The sequence below is a fragment of the Halyomorpha halys genome, unplaced genomic scaffold (genome assembly GCF_000696795.3).
Source record: "Halyomorpha halys isolate HHAL.00 unplaced genomic scaffold, Hhal_1.1 Scaffold1930.1, whole genome shotgun sequence".
Taxonomy (NCBI): domain Eukaryota; kingdom Metazoa; phylum Arthropoda; class Insecta; order Hemiptera; family Pentatomidae; genus Halyomorpha; species Halyomorpha halys.
The window spans coordinates 119,198-135,810 of record NW_027104913.1 but is presented as its reverse complement, the minus strand read 5'-3'; the positions used below and the strand labels follow the sequence as shown (position 1 = coordinate 135,810).

Here is a 16,613-nt window from a genome sequence, read left to right as displayed (position 1 = left end):
TATATAAATTGATAAATATTTCAATTATTGAACGCTCGTTAAACCAGTGTGTTTGTTGAATGATGGTAATTCAACGTGTTTAATTTTTTTTAAAACTAACACTAATAAATTTTCGAGTTGCTTTAAAATTTTAGCAATTATTTATTAGTGGCTAGTTTGCACCAACTATTAGTTTGAAACCGTTTGTCTTGCTTCTAACTGCAGAAATAAAACTATACTTTTAATAGTAGCTAATTTCCTAATAAATGAGTAGCTTTTTCCTTGGTAAAACCCTTTTAACATTGCAGACGATATGGAACCAATGTCCATGCTGTGTCTAATTAATGCAATGTTCAATGGCATCTGTGTTTTGTCTGTTGCTTCGTATGTGTGTTTATGATTACTTGTAATTGTCTTGAATTGTATTGGTGCAGCTCAACCTTCATGATAACTTGTGGCGACAGAGCATTGATGTCCTATGTTGTAGTTAGTCTGTTTGTATCTTTTTCTGCTCATAAAATGTTTTTCCTTTATAAAATAATTAAAAATTTTTATAACAGTTTGATAACTAAACTTTAATATTGTTGATAATTATGACTATAATATTCAGTGTTTATGAACTGAAAAAAAAGGATGGATTGCATTTTAATAAAACTTAGTTTTATTTAACTAACAAGACTCAAAAAGGTATTTCAATAATTAAGCAATATTTTTGTTTAATTAATAATATATAGTGAATGTTAAGCCCTCTTCTTTATTTAAATTTATTTCATTTTATTTGATTACACATAATATTTAGATCTCCTTATTTATAATTATGTTTTAAAATTTTAATTATTTTTTTTATATTATGGACAACATTATTTTTATTGTTAATAATTTAAGACTAATAAGGAGAACTAACAAGTAATTGTTTTAAATAAAAAAAAATATTGTGGTATATTTATTAATTATTGTATGCATAGGATGAATATTGTGAATTTATTTGTAGATACCTGATGATGGTTACGGGTTATGCACTGGAACGTCGTCATTAGATGTAATTAAATAAAATTTAAATGAGGAAGAGGATTTTCCATTCACTATATCTAATTACTTTAATAAAACTTATCCAGTAAAACTTATAACTTTAAGAGAATATTTTTATTGCAATTTAAAAATATGACAAAGCAAGAAGGTAATAATTTCCCTGTTTTTAAGATGGGATAATAATTCTGATAAATATAAGATTATAGATTTGAATCTAAGGAAAAATATATTTTATTTAAGGAAGAATTAAACACGTTTTAAATTATATCGGTAACATCGGTAAAAATAACCAACTTAACACCGAAAAAAGGAGCTAAAAATATAAGATAATGCAGACTAAATATAATATATAGTATTAATAAACTATATAAAATAAAATAAAATAAGTATGTTTGAGACTAATTTAGAATTGGCTCTTAATAGAATACTCATTAAAAGAGTGCACACAGAGGAGAAGAACCAACTTATTATCCACAGTAGAGGAGTTCGATGCATAAAATCCAGAGCATAGAATGAATGTTTGCAAATAATTTTAAAAATTATATACTATATCACTTAAGACAGAAACAAATTTCTGATAATTGTAAAACTCTTACTAAATAGCTGATAAATTTAATAAAATAACGAATTAAATATTGTTTGCCTATAAAACCTAAGCGGTGTATTCTAATCAAAAATTTTCAGTATCAGAAAATAAACAGAATTAAATTCTGCTTAGAATGAGAACCATAATTTACTTATTCGGTCAAATGGTATGTCATAAACTGTAAGCCTTTGTAAATCAAACAACTTTTTTTTTTTTTTTTTTTTTTTTTTTTTTATTTTGTCTAAAACTGAAGTTACAATAATAGGAATCTAAACTTAACGCGTGAAAGAACAGTTATGAAAAGATTATGATGCAGTCAATTTTTTTGATAAAATATGGAATTGGAAATTTTAGGTATTTTTTAATCTATGAATTCTAAAAGGTGGGTCATAGTAAATAAAGTTAAAATTAAAGAACATTAAATTATTAGTCGAATGCGTAACTTAATAATTCAGCCGAGTGAAGGAAACAATTTATTAAATTATTTGCAGATGTGTGTTATATGAGCTGGATATATTTCCCTTCTCAGTAGCTCATTTTCAATCTGTATAACCTATAGCAGTGGACCAATTCTTAAGTTACTCTGAACAAACTTAGAAATAATTTTTTGAGGAAGTTCCGATATGAAAAAATATTCGACAATTATTACTTATGCATATTATAACTTTCATTTATTTGTTATAAAAGTGTGTTTTCCTACAATACTTATACCAAGTTACAAATTCCTTCAGGAGTACATTTTGAGTACATAAACACTTAAACTTTAATGATTTAACTAATTTAAAATAATAATACATATATACTGAGCAGAAAAAGTATATGTTTCTTTGCAGTTGGAAATTCTGTGATTTTCTTAGTTCCAGTTCTCCAGCTCAGAGAGGAAAAGCAACAGTATCTGCTAATGTCAGTTAGTTCTTATGTTTCCAACATCATCTACATTTCATGCATTATTTTCCATGAAACAGGTTGAAAGAGCATTTTCTCTTTTAATGTTCTTAATTAGGGATTCATTTTGAGTATTCAAGCAAACATCTGTTGTAAAAAGGTAGATTAATTGCGAAATTTGAACTTCTTTAGACAAATAAAAAATTTACTAAGCCACATTGAAAATTAGGCAATGCATGACCTCAGGGGGGACTTAGTATAATGGCTGACGAATAGGCTGGGATGATCAGGTCTCATGATGGAGAGTGAGAAGAAGATCTTCGAGATGTTGGACGAACGGCACCCGATGGCGAAGTACTGGCTTCCCCTCACCTGGGCCACTAACATCATCAACAGGGCCAGGAAGGATGCCTTGATATCCTCCGACCATCTCGTGCAGACGATCCTCATGGAAATGTCTGATATCAGGTGGAGGTTGGGCAGTCTCATCGGGTACGATAACGTGACGGTCCCGCTCGTCTACACTCAGGTAAGTGCTTAGTACTTAATACTTAACGTACTCTTCTTCACTTTTGAGATATTTTCAGGTGTCAACATTTACAGGTAAAGATTAACTGGATGCGTTTTTTATGCTATGCAGGATCATGTGCATGTACAAAAATACTGACAAGGTGCAAGTACGTGTGCATAACTCTTTCTTAAAACGAACTTTTAACTTGAACCTTCTGTTTCACTTTTATTACTTATCATTTAGACATTAATGGAATATATATATATATATCGCTGCTAAGTGATTCTGAACTTCAATAATCTTTATATGTAAGTATGTTTACCCTAACAAAGCCGGAATTGACACAACAATTTTGCTGGTTGTTTTTATTTCTCTCCCAAAATTGATAGATAATTGATATACTTTTTATATCCTTTGTTGCTATGCTTATGTATCTGAACAAAAGCACAGTCTCGCTTAAACCTTTGTAGACATTTAAATTAGTGCTAAAGTAGAATTCATGCTGACATATTCATAATTAAGTGAAGACTGTATATTGGTGATTCCTGATGGAACATTAATTGAAGTTGGAATAACATGTTATTTATGGATTGTAAGCCAGATAGATATTATAGTATGAGAAAACCACACATTCTAATAAAATTCATATACGATTTCAGCGAATCACTCAGTTGACACTGTTTGAATAACAAAATTGAACTTATATTGAAATTCAACTCCTTCTAATCCCTTTATCTGTCTTCTATATCAAAGATTTACTTCACTACACCGTAGCTCAGGGGTTAGGCGCAAGTCTAGGTCTGCGGGCGGTACAGATTCGAGTACGGTCTTGGGGCGTTGACTTTTTGATTAAGTGGCGGTCACACAAAATGAAAAACTTTACCATGGTTAGAATAGGTTAGTCACCTATAGATAAGCAGGCAAACGTCACCTTCAACGTGGATTGCCTTAAAAAAAAAATTAGTTTTGTTTCTTCTACAGGCTATTATGCTCAAGTTGATTCATTAATAATATTCTTATTTAATAAATAAATCAAAACTTGTTTCCTTTTTTGTCTTAACACTTTTTATTTTTCATCAGTCCAACGTTTCGGCCATTTTAGCCATCCTCAAGGACATCTTCAATTATAATTTCTTCCTCACATTAAATTTAGAATTATTTTTGCAGGCTATTCTGCTCAGGTCATTCATTAATTATAAGTTAAAAATCTGTTTGTTTTTTTTAAAATTTAAAATCATAAATATTTAATTCTTCTTATATAAAATTATCCACACAAAATCACTACCATATACACAAACCATTTATATGACCTGGGCAGAATAGCCTGCAAAAGTAATTCTAAATTTAATGTGAGGAAGAAATTATAATTGAAGATGTCCTTGAGGATGGCTAAAATGGCCGAAATATTGGACTGTTGAAAAATAAAAAGTGTTGAGACAAAAAGGGATACAAGTTTTGATTTATTTAATAAATAATTACCTTGTCTCAAGAAATTGAAATAATATAATTATAATATTCTTATTTCAAACACATAAACTAATGGTTAAATAGCTTGTTTTTTCTCATACTTTTACTCCTAATCAATTTTAAGAGTCTCCTGCATAATGGACTGAGTTGATTTAGAACTAACATAGTGAAAGAAAAGGACCAAAAGACGTCTTAGTTTAAGTAACTCCTTTAAAATTATAACTTAATATATAATATATTAATGAACTACTAAAAGAGGACATTTAGATTGATATTTCAGAAAATCCTTTTTCCTAAATAGTTTGATATGAAATAATACTTTTAGAACTTGTTCATTTGATTATACGAAACTTGAGGAAAACTGCTGGTCACCCCTACGATTAAAAAATAGTTTAACTCGTAGGTTAGAAACACTTACTAAGAATCACTGTCATAAGAAATGAGAACTTTCCAATTCAGAAACCTAAAATATGATGAAGGGGAATCCCGTTCCATTATAGTCGGAGCTGAAGCACGTTTTCCTGGCGCCTTTTGGCTTATTGGATTTGTAGAACCTTCAATTGAGTTCAAATCAATTCCTAATAGTCACCCACTACCAACTTCGTAGCAAAATTTCTTAGTATAGGTAAAAATTCAAAAAGGTTCAATTTTTATCTAGACTATAAAAGGGATACGTAAAATATCATTAAAACTAAATATCGAAGTATTTAAGATGCACAGGAAGTTTATTTTATTCGAGAAAAATCTAAATTTTTTTTAGATCTAACATTTAAAGGCGAAAAATTATCTCTAATTTTTCATTCCAAGCTCCATATCCTTAAAACTACATACACCACTAAAAAACTTAAAAAAAAAATAATATGAGCTCTAATACAGTACTGTAAGTTCGATGGTTCTCGAGATTAGTTATTTTGAAAATAACAAAAAGCCAATATATTTTGAATTATTGTTGGAGAATATGAAAATTGTTGCTCCTATGTAGGTAAACGTTATTAACTAAGTTATAGCACACTCAACGAGCTTTAATTTGGGTCTTAATAGGAATCTGTACATCCGATAGTGCCTAATATATAGTTTTTCAGAAACCAAAAGTTTGTCACAAATATAAATTAACATTTTACGAATTAATTTTGGCGATTATCGTCTAACTGCTATCCCTATTCCTGCTATTAATCCTCAATTGGGAGCTGATAGACACCTGCACATAGTTCGTCCAAGTAGCAGTTTCCATGATATTTGCTAAAATAAATTAACAGAATATTATTCTGTTATATATTAGTATTAATATATATTATGATATTATAATAGAATGTTTTTGTTATTTGTAACAAAAATATTGCAAAATTTACTCTGATATAAATAATGTGGTATTTTTATTTATTTATTTTATGCCAGATCGGCCTGATGGTCCTCACATGGTTGATATAACCGTTACATTTTTTAAAATTGATTATGGAGAGTACAAAAGACACTCCCAACTGTATACAACGTTATAATCTAAGAAAAAAATATGGTAAAAATTATACTTCTTAATTAAAGAGAAAAGTAAAATTAATAACAAAAATAACGACATTCGTAGACCTAACAAAACGGATAATTAGCTTCTCCTGGGTAAAAGAAATAAAACAAGTTAATTTGAAAAAAAAAGACTGAAAAAGAAAAAAAAAATAATAATTAAAATAGAAGTAGTGCAAATAATAGAATTAATAAATATAGATTATAACAAAATGTTCTGCAGCAGCCTTCAGTCTTCTGGTTGAGGTTGGGTTTCGCAAGTTGTAGGTCACTGAGAGTGGAACTTCATGAACCTTAAATAATGTGGTATGAGGGTCTTTGGGGGCAGGCAGTTTAAAGGAAATTGAGCTCTGAATGAAAAGTTAATTCTATATGCCTTGAAACAGACGTTTTTTTTTCCCCTCCTCAACTATGACCAACAGAGTCACCAATTTTTAATCGAAAATTGGGTGAAATAATTTCTTTTTTTTCCTGGACTCTCGGAAAAACCGGTAGGAGTCCTCATGTTACGGAACCGTGATAATTGCTTAAATGAATAAATGTTATCCAATTTTAGTCTCAAAACAATTTATATTTCTGTATAAGTCCGACGAGTCGGCCAATTTCGCCATCCTCAAGGACAATCCATCACAAACAGCTTTTATTATAAATATGATTTTTTACAATTTTAAACGAATAACAATATATTAATTAATTATTGCACCTACCACAATTTTAGATCTACATCAATTTTAAAAAAACTTTATGCAACCTATTCTGCCCAGGTCTTTAATTTCAGTCCACAATTGCCCGATGCGACATTAAAACATTAGGAAATCGTATAATATTATTAATAACCAAGCCTTAGCTTATGTCTTATTATATATTTTGGCAATTCTTCATATTAAATTAAAAATTAATTAAAAAAATTTTAATCACAGTTAATTTCCACTACTATAATTTATCACAACAATATTTGTAACCTTCCTGACACTCAGATTAGGCATTTAATTTATTTATTTCAACTATATTATGGGTAAATTTCCTATTGTTTTTATTATTACAATCAATATTAATTTTACTTAAAATCTTTGCATAGTGTTGGTTCAGATTCCTTCACTGTATAATTAATGTTTTCCGATATGTAAATGGACTCAAGTATTTTTCTTTTAAATGTATTATTTTCTTTATGTAAAATCACATAATAATAATAATTTAAGAAAATAAAACAGATTAAAACATATCCTTGGAATAAAACTAAAGAACAAAATTGATATTTTTTTAAATATAAGCTGCCAGCCACAAGAAATTACAGATAAATAAATTATACTTGTAATACAGAAAATACAAATATTAAACTTTTCTCACGAAACACAATTGAAAATAAGGAAAATCCTTATTTGAAGGTTGGGAACTTAGTTGAAAATCTTAAGTACTATTGTTCTTAATTATCGAGCACATGTTCCTCATTGTGAAGTGTGAAAAACCATCCGGATCCTGGCAATCTTGTAGCTCGCAGGTACCAGAAGCTGTTAAGGGTTATCTCAGTTCCGGTGGTTAAGAGATGGAAGGATATTCTTGACCTTGACTGAAGCAGAAACGAAGATGAGTGGGTACTCACTCTTGTTCCTCAAGTCTCTTAGTTCACACCTTTGTTCCTTCTACTCCCAGGACAGACGGTTAAAATGACGTCATGGCGGATGTTATTTCATCTATTTTTTCTATTATTTTTTTTTTTTTTAGTTAGAACTAAATCTAATATTTACTAACCATTACTGGAATTCACATTTTTTTAGTTTTATTTGTTCCAAGTTCCTAGCTGAATGAAGATTGCGTAGCTGATGTTTACTTTATTTAGTTGTTTAGTAAATATTCTTATTACAATGACTCCTTTTTAGTTTTAAGTACTTAAGTCATACGGCATATAGTTATAAAAACATCTCTTCCAAAGATTAAGAGAAAAAGACTCAGTAAGAAATCAAGTTTGCGACTTTTGTATCAATCATTAACTTCACAAATTATTGAGTACCGATTTGATAATTGCAGCTTTTACTAAAACTTGGAGACGGCGTAATCTAGGTCAGCATATATCTCTTGGAATACTGTAAAAATACTATATAAGTGATATACAACTAAAAATGATATTAATAAATAAAGAACAACAATAAGTAAAGAATAAAAAGACGCCATAAAATCTTGAATACTTTTATAATCTCGATGAACAATGATTTAAGATTGATGTTGTTTTCTTTTATAAGTTAAATACTATTAAAACTGTTAAATACTATTTCAAGAATATTAGCCACTCGAGTATATTTATGTTTTCATATTCTGATTTTTTATTTATTTATTGCTGTTTACTACTGGTCATTATAATACATTTAGTAAATTTGATCTCAGTTAAAATGGAATGTTACTGGCGTGTAGAGAAACTACCCATTAGTAGCACTCTAATGGCGTTTTACATTAGCAGGTCTCGTGGCCTTCTTCTTTTCAGGCGCCTTGGAGGATTGTCAGGAATGGAAGAGAAAGCAAGGATAGATTATATTTTTATAATTATAATTTTACTAAACAATAAAACTATATCATGTCGGGATTTAAAACTTAAAAACCATCATATTAGTGCATAGATAAAAGAAAATCTTAAAAGTTCTCAGCAAAACATCATGGGGAAGCTGATAGATCAATGATGTTATAAATATACAAATTCTTAATCCGCTCCAATCTTGATTATGGAAGTTTTGTGTATGGCTCAGCTCGCTTCGAAAGCCATATACTAACTCCAAACTCGACACCGTTCAGAACACCGAAATCGGTATTGCAGTGTTACAGGTGCCTTTAGGACCAGTCCAATATTAAATTTCTGTGCTGAATCTGGAATATCACCCCTACTATTCAGACGTTATTAGCTACAAATTATCATTCCCGATTATACCTGCAACCCTGGCATCCAACTTATAAGTCCATTTTCAATTCTAAACTCTTTGGAAAGTTCCTACAGAAGATAAATACAACACTACCTCTTGCTGAACGATTATCGGTCACTGTCACAGAATTAAAAGCAATAGCCATCAACGTACCAGAAAATAACACGCCCCCCATTAGAATATATATTTTTCATCTTCTTCTTACCACTATTAAACGAATTATGAGTTATTCGAACAGTATTAAGCAAATTCTAGTTTGGTCGAATAATATCTTAACCTTCACGTTCAATATTTTAAACCAACAACCAACGGGCGCTGATGACCAGACAGTTAAACGCCCTTTCAAAACAAACAAACAAACTTAAAAAAATAATTGCCAATGTAATTTTTTTTAGTAAAACCTCAAAATTTGCAAAGTTGTGAAGTAACTTCAAAAGATGAAATTTCATCCAACATAGAAGAGTCAATAGAACTCCGTGTATTTTTTGTTTATTTCAGACTTTGAATTTCTGTCTAGGCTTATGTTGAATCCCAAGCTAGAAAACAAAACATACAAGTATGTATAAGTAAACTTGAGAATTCAAACTTAAATAAATTTAAAGAAACTTATGTTTTTTTACAAACTACTTTTTCCCAATATCTTTTCCTTCTTAATGAATTTTTCATGGTAAACTTTGTAAGCCTTAATTATAATTCAATTAGTTGTTATACACATTTCTCTCTTTTAAAAGAAAATCACTTATTGTGAAAAATGTAATCTCTGAAAAATAGGTCTTCATTACTTAGTATGATGACGTATAAATTTTTCAAAATTTTAAATCTACGTGTTCTACTTTATTAAATTATAACACTAAAACCGGTAGACCCATTTGAATATACTCTTTAAAAACGACTAGAAAAATAACGCTTGAAAAAAAAGTAATAGACAGGGATAATATTTTTATCAAACAAAATTTTGTTTATGTTTATTTAAGATTAAATTTGATATAATCATCAGTAGCTCTTATTTTAACTTTGAAGCAATGAGCCAGAGATGCGGATTGTTAAAAAGACGATTAGGCAGTAACTATCAAAAGTGACCTAAGGATGATTGTTAGCATAATCCAGTAATTGAGACGTAAATAAGACTCCGGGAAATAAATCGATTATTACCTTCGTTATTCCGCTGTTTAATAACGAGTGAGGACCTACAGAGCGAGAGCGGTGACCTTCGGTCAAGGCCGACACGTGTTCACCCTCCTCCGGCTCTAAGAGGGTGAGGGTTTTACATAATCCCTGGAACTCTTCGCGTACCTTCGCTGATATTTAACTACTTATAAACAGTTTGGATGTGAGAACCGGGGAATATTTAAAAAAAAAAAAAAAATAATAATTATACTTTGCTCACGAGTAAGTGTGGATTTTATAACCTCGATTAAATAATATTTAGAATTCGAACGAGTCCTCTGATTTCTCTATCATTAATTATCCTTGTTTTGTTGTATATAACTTTTTAGCATCATCTCAGAATGGTATAAAATTAAACTTCATGGACTATAGTGTAATTAATTTCCTTCCTTACTATCCATTAATACACCTCAACAACAACCTATCCAGTTTAAAAACACCATACAAAATCTTGGAATTATCTTTGATCAGTACTTAATATGGAATAGCCACATTTCCCAAATGCCCTGAAAATAATTTTAACCCTTAAACAGCTCCTAAGATACTGTGATTCATTTCCTCGAATATCCAACACCTGGAATCTTCTCTTATTCTCTCACATTTCGCCTACGGATAAGTGTATGGATGACTATCTATTGAACAAGAAATGAGACAAAAAAGATTAAAGAACTACATCATAAGAATAATCTTCCAAATTGCAAGGCATTCCCATATCTCTCACTACTATTTAGAACTAAGTTGGCTTTCCCAGTATCCGAATTTTTTACCTTCTTTTTAAATTTATTTATTGTTATTTACAACTGTATAAAATATATACAACAAGTAAATTTGCTGTAGGTGATATAGTGACATGATACAAACATGCGAAGAATCTACCCATCAGTAGAACTCCAATAACATTTCTAGAGGTGAAGATCTCGAGGCCATCTTCTTTTCAGATGCTTAGGAGGATTATTAGGTAATGAAGGAGAAACCAGGTTAGAAACAAGTGGATTTGGATGGTTGGAAAGTTTATCATGGAAGAATTGGTATCCGGAATCGGCGACATATGAGACATTGAGGTCCTGATGGAAGACTTGATTTGTGACAAAGTAAGGAGCATTAAGGATTCTACGAAGGATTTTGGACTGTAAGGATTGGATTCGGGATGAATTTTATGGTTTAAGGGAGTCCCAAAGCTCAACTCCGTTTGTCCAGATAGGCCTTAATAATACTCATGTAGATCAGTATTTTTTAATAGATTGGAAGTTTCGACCGTTTGTCTAGTAAATGTTGTAATAGTCGGAATCGACGAGCAGTTTCCTATGTAGAGGATTCTATGTAAGCCGTTGGTCTAGATGTAGTCCTAAATAACAGATCTGTTTCACAGAAATAAGTAGGGTATTATTAAAGGATACTGTGGGGCAAGAGGTCATGGTCTACGACGAAGGGTAAATGTAATTTGGTGGGATTTATTGGAATTTATTTCAATCCTCCAGTTTAGGCACCATTCTTCAAGGGTGGTGGTGTGTATTGAAGGGTTTTGGATACAATGGAAGGATCAATGTTCACTTACAATAGACATGTGTCATTTGCATACGTGGTAAGGATAGTGTTAGGATGGGTTGGGATGTCAGCTGTAAAAACTGTATAAAGGACAGGACCAAGGATTCTACCCTGAGTTACACCAGCAGACTGACTAAATAAGCGGAGTTGTGATTTACTTGAAATAATCTGTAGGAGAGATAAGATAAATAAGATAAAATCTTCTTAACGCATTTACGAGTATATTTCAATCCCTAATCAAAAAACCTTCCTATATCATTGATTCCACTACTCTACGTTAATCCATCCACCTGTTAAACAATAGATTCCAGCTTACTGGTTTGTACGTCTCTATTCATAGAACTGCATCCTTTGAAAAATCCTTTGCTGTTCCACCTACCTTGTTTTGGAACTCTTTACCCTTATCCATCCATAAATCTTCCTCCCTAACTTCATTCAAACACCAATTATGTATCCATTTCCTTGATAATCAATCTTCCTTGAACATGTAAATAATAAATATTAATATGAGCTTGGATAATTTTTTTTCATATAATGTAGAATTAATTGAAATTGCTCCAAATTGTTATTCCTAGGGGGCCCAGTGTCCCAGAATGAAGTTCTATTTACCTATATTAGACATTTTCTAACTTTAAGGATGGTAGTTACCAAACTGGTACTTAAAACATTTGTCAAGTCTATAATTTTGTCATTCTGAGTTTAAAAGAAAAATGTATCTGTGTTTGTAGATACAGAATAATAGGAGTACATATTTATAAAAAAATTAATGTTTTAAACTTTTTGTTTTAGTACCTTAAAAGCAACGCGTGTACAATTTTTTTTAGTTGGAATCACCAAAAACAATTAGGATAAAATTGGCACCCACTTATTGTGACCTCCACCGTAAGCATGAGATATTCTGTTATTAATTTGTTTTTGGTCTTTTGTTTTAGGTTTGTTAGTCGAGTGTTATAGAACTCCGTCCTGCTCATTATATTTAATGTCACATAGGCTTCGAAGCGGCATACTTTCATGGGGCCACAAGGACTCTGTTTAATATGCAACGTCTCAACCATTTCGGAGAATCCTTTGGGCAGTTTGTTCAACCCGGTCGTATTATAAAAAATATCGCAAAAAACGGATTTATGGTAAATGCAGGAATACATAAGTGGGAATGAAGTTCGTATTTTCCTGAGAAAAAAAATAGTGAATTGGCTTATTAAATGATAACTATTTATCCTCATTGTATAATCTAGAGTGAAATACATTACATCAGAATCATTCGGAAACAGAAAGATAAATTCAAATAGAAAAGGACACAATGAGGAGGACCCCTACTATCCTGTCTTTTATTGCTTGTTTAACCGGTTTCAGGACCTTATAGCCTCACAGGACAACCGAATCGCCGTGTAGATTAGAATTTAAATTCATTAGGAAAATAAATTTCATAAATATACAAAAATAATAATAAAACGGTAATTCATCATTATTTTCATCTAAATATATTTATTAATTCATCCAATTATTAATGTAATAGATATATGATGAACCTAAAATGTTTAATATTATCCATTTATAACGAAGAGAAAACATGAAATTCTTACAGGGCAAGTTAAACATTTTTAATACGCATATTTAAATACTTTCATTGAATTTATTAGGAACATTTAGACTTTTTGAAGTTAGTACTAGAATATGTATATGATGACCATTTTTAGATGATGCTAACTATATTTTTATGGTTTGTTTAGAAGATAATAAATTTCGTTTTAAACGTAATTGTTTCTTTTGCACTCTCATCATAAATATTGACCATCAATTCTTTGGCGTTATGAATGAAATAAGTAACGAGCGGCCTCTGACCATTGTTTGTTGATGACATTAGCGGTCAGTCAACAAGTGCTTATTTTCTCATAAAGTATGAATCTGCCAATATGCTTTGTATTTTAGTTGGGTGTATATTCCTCATCTGTAATTTTTAAGGCGTAAATGTAGGTCCAAATAATAAAAACAAGTTTTTAGTAAATGGATTACGCGGTTGATTATAAATATACCGTGTATTATCAAAGTAGGGGATTGAGATAACAAGTATTCGATCTTACAAGTTAAGCAGACCATGAAGAGAGCGAACTCTTTTTATTTTTTGCTGGAGTCCTCCGTTGAGGATCGATTCAGCCCCAGAGTGGGAATGTCAAGGTTCATTTTTCGGGGCCGACGCGAAATAAACATTGAACAGCCCAGGTGGGAATCGAACCCATAACCTTCAAAGCGCTCTGGGACCCTCGCCCCAGCCCGCTCAGCTATCAGCCCCTCAATATAGCGAGCTCTTGACCTTATAGTATCTTTAGGTGACAAAAAACCACTGTCTCTAACCCCAATTTCTACAACGTGAACATTTAGTATAGTATAGCCGCACTTTGAATGGGTCTGTTCTACATACGAAATCAATTAATTAATGTTAATTAAATAGTTTAATGTAATATTATTGCTTTTCATCAGTAACAAATGGATTTAGTTCTAATCACCAAACAATCGGTTACCGAAAAGGAAGCAGTTTGCTACTAAATCTCCGATAAGAGATACCTATTTAACGGATCTGCGTGGGCCACTCAAAGTGTAGGTTGGCTGCTTGAAGGATAGGAAGTTAAGCACTCAATGATTAATTGTCTCTTAAACAACTTGTTTGATACATGACGGACAATTTTTTTTAGCTGTCTCATCAGTTTCTGGGCGACTTCAACTCGTTCTTGAGAGACTTTAACGCCTTCGGTTAGCAAGACATGGCATTTTCAATATTCGAGAAATAAAATCCAACCGTAAATATGCGCTAAAGTATCTTTTTATAAATTTATTATAATATTAAATTTATATAAACTTGAAACATTATGAAACAGTAAAAAATAACTCTCTTCTCTGAACTTTGAAGTCATAGTTGTTTTGAATTCGAAAACTAGCAGAATATAGGTTTATGGATAAGAGATAAATTTACAAATTTATTCAAATAGAAATACATTATTACTTACGATTTTTGAATGCAAAAGCTTATCCTTTCTCTTTATACTGTATTATTTCCCCCTTCTTATTAAAGCTTCATATACTGCTTTTTCTTTTCTGATCAATTTCTCAGTGAAGTAATGAACTGCAAATTTTCATCGTTTTGTAAATCCAACGGTCCTAACTCTTAGTATCACTACGTTACTTTAGTGAAAATACTTCTAACTGATATCAACCTTATTTTCTGGAGAGGAATTAAAGTAACTAAAATCTTAAGAAAAAAAAAAGAATATCTGAACATTTTAAAATTTCCCATAATGTTGGCAATAACGAAAATTTAACTCAGGCTTCATGTTTTATGAATATATATTTTTTAATCACTCAAGAACTAGATCATAACTAACTTAGATCTCATCATTTTTGGAACCAACTAACTTCGCCTAAACTCCTTGCAAACACACCCAAAACAATGTTCAAACAAAATGTTCAATTAGACCTAATTTGATCTGTTTCATTCATTATTTCTTTTATGATAATCATAATCATAGGGAGTAATTATTACTGATTAAGAAACTTTGAATTTTAAAGTTAATCCTGTCCCAAAGACTAAATGGTTTGATCGAAATAGACAATGATGGAAATTTTTCTAGGTAGCTATAAAGTAACTTAGTTCATATATTCTTCCCACACTCCATTGTCCTTTGAGTATTATTGCAAAAGCTTAAGAACACGTGTCTTTTGTTTTTTTAGTCATTTGTAGAAACACTGACTACCTCATTGCAATTCTGTCATATTTATAAACTCTCTAGTCAAATAGAAAGTATTGCCGCTTTACGACGTTATAAATAATTTTCGCCGAATTAGACTCAGTGACAGAGGTCAACTTTCTCAAGAATAGCCCCAGTGTTATTTACTGACCTTACAATGCTGCGCCAAGACCAAGACTTATAAAATACGTCTTACGAATATTGAAGATGGTAAATTGGATCGATAACCTGATATCCATTAGAAACAGTTTTGAAATCATAACCAGGAAGGCCTTGTGTTGGTTAGGCAATAGTGGAACCTTCTTCTTATATATATCAGAACCATAATGAAATCAATGACGTCACAAAGGTAAGATCGCTGGACATGAATATTGAAAGTTTCGGCAACCATTTGAATTAGAAAGTTCGATTCACTTGGTCAATTGCCCATTTTGTCTTATTAGGTATTATTTAATAACAGGTGATCAATACAATTAAACACGAGGTTGATTAAAATATTAATATGTAGTTATTTTAGTTTTGAGAGGAAGATCTAACACAGACATGCAATAAAATTGATTACCATGTTAATGGAGAGCCTCACGGGTGGATCTTAGATGAGTAGGTAGGTTACTCTTAAGAAAAGGAAATTGTCATCTCTCCTTTATATAATCAGGCAGCTGTCTTGTCAATTTGATTTTTTTTTATGATTTTGATCTGTTTTGCATTATTTCAATCGCGAGTAGTAGTTCATAAATAGATTGCTGTTTCAATAAATAAAAAAGAATTGTTTTGAAATATAAATTTTTTTCTTCATTGATTTGTTCAATTATTAAAAAAAAAAAGAAAAGAAAACTTGGAAAGTATGGAATAAAGTTACAATACAAGCACAAAATAATACTCCTCTAAAGGGAGAGAGGACTATGTGGAAAGGTTATGCTTTTCCGCTTCAAACTAGCGCATGCGCACTAATGGGCCTCTCCTAACTTGTCCTACTGTAACATAATATAAAAATATAATATTATATTTAGAAATTATTATATTTATAATATTATATCATTAGAAAATTTCAAATGATTTTTACTTTATACTAAAAATCCTTTTTGCTAAAAAACGTCAATAAAGAATAAATTGTTATTAATCTACATCTTATGTACATTAATCTACAAAATACATATTTATTGCTAGTCGAATATTAAGAAAAAATTCTTATATTAGAAAACGTGTCTAGAAGGGCAACAATATATGAATGAAATGTTCTAATATTATAGTCAATGAAAACAGGTAAGCGCTAAGGAATGTGT

General features: G+C 30.7%; 1 protein-coding gene and 1 long non-coding RNA gene across 5 annotated transcripts in view; one reads left to right on the top strand and one right to left on the bottom strand.

Annotated features, from left to right (window-relative positions):
• The window catches only part of LOC106690874 (uncharacterized), an 18,372-nt gene extending 2,620 nt beyond the window's left edge, over positions 1 to 15,752 (bottom strand). The window contains exons 1-3 of one of the 3 annotated variants that reach the window (XR_001344684.2): positions 15,559 to 15,752; positions 14,593 to 14,708; positions 7,876 to 8,053 (exon numbers count right to left, since the gene is read on the bottom strand). This is a non-coding gene — a long non-coding RNA (uncharacterized lncRNA). Of the gene's footprint in view, positions 1 to 7,875; positions 8,054 to 9,334; positions 9,415 to 14,592; positions 14,709 to 15,558 lie in introns of those variants that run through there. The other 2 variants (XR_001344682.3, XR_001344683.2) reach the window with 2 other exon arrangements.
• Best2 (bestrophin 2) overlaps positions 1 to 16,613 on the top strand; it is a gene marked incomplete at its 5' end in the record, with an annotated part of 72,926 nt that overhangs the window by 14,988 nt on the left and 41,325 nt on the right. Inside the window, 1 exon segment of one of the 2 annotated variants that reach the window (XM_014436462.3) lies at positions 2,770 to 3,008. Within the exon segment in view, the coding sequence (XP_014291948.1) occupies positions 2,770 to 3,008 (239 nt within the window). 2 annotated transcript variants of the gene reach the window in all.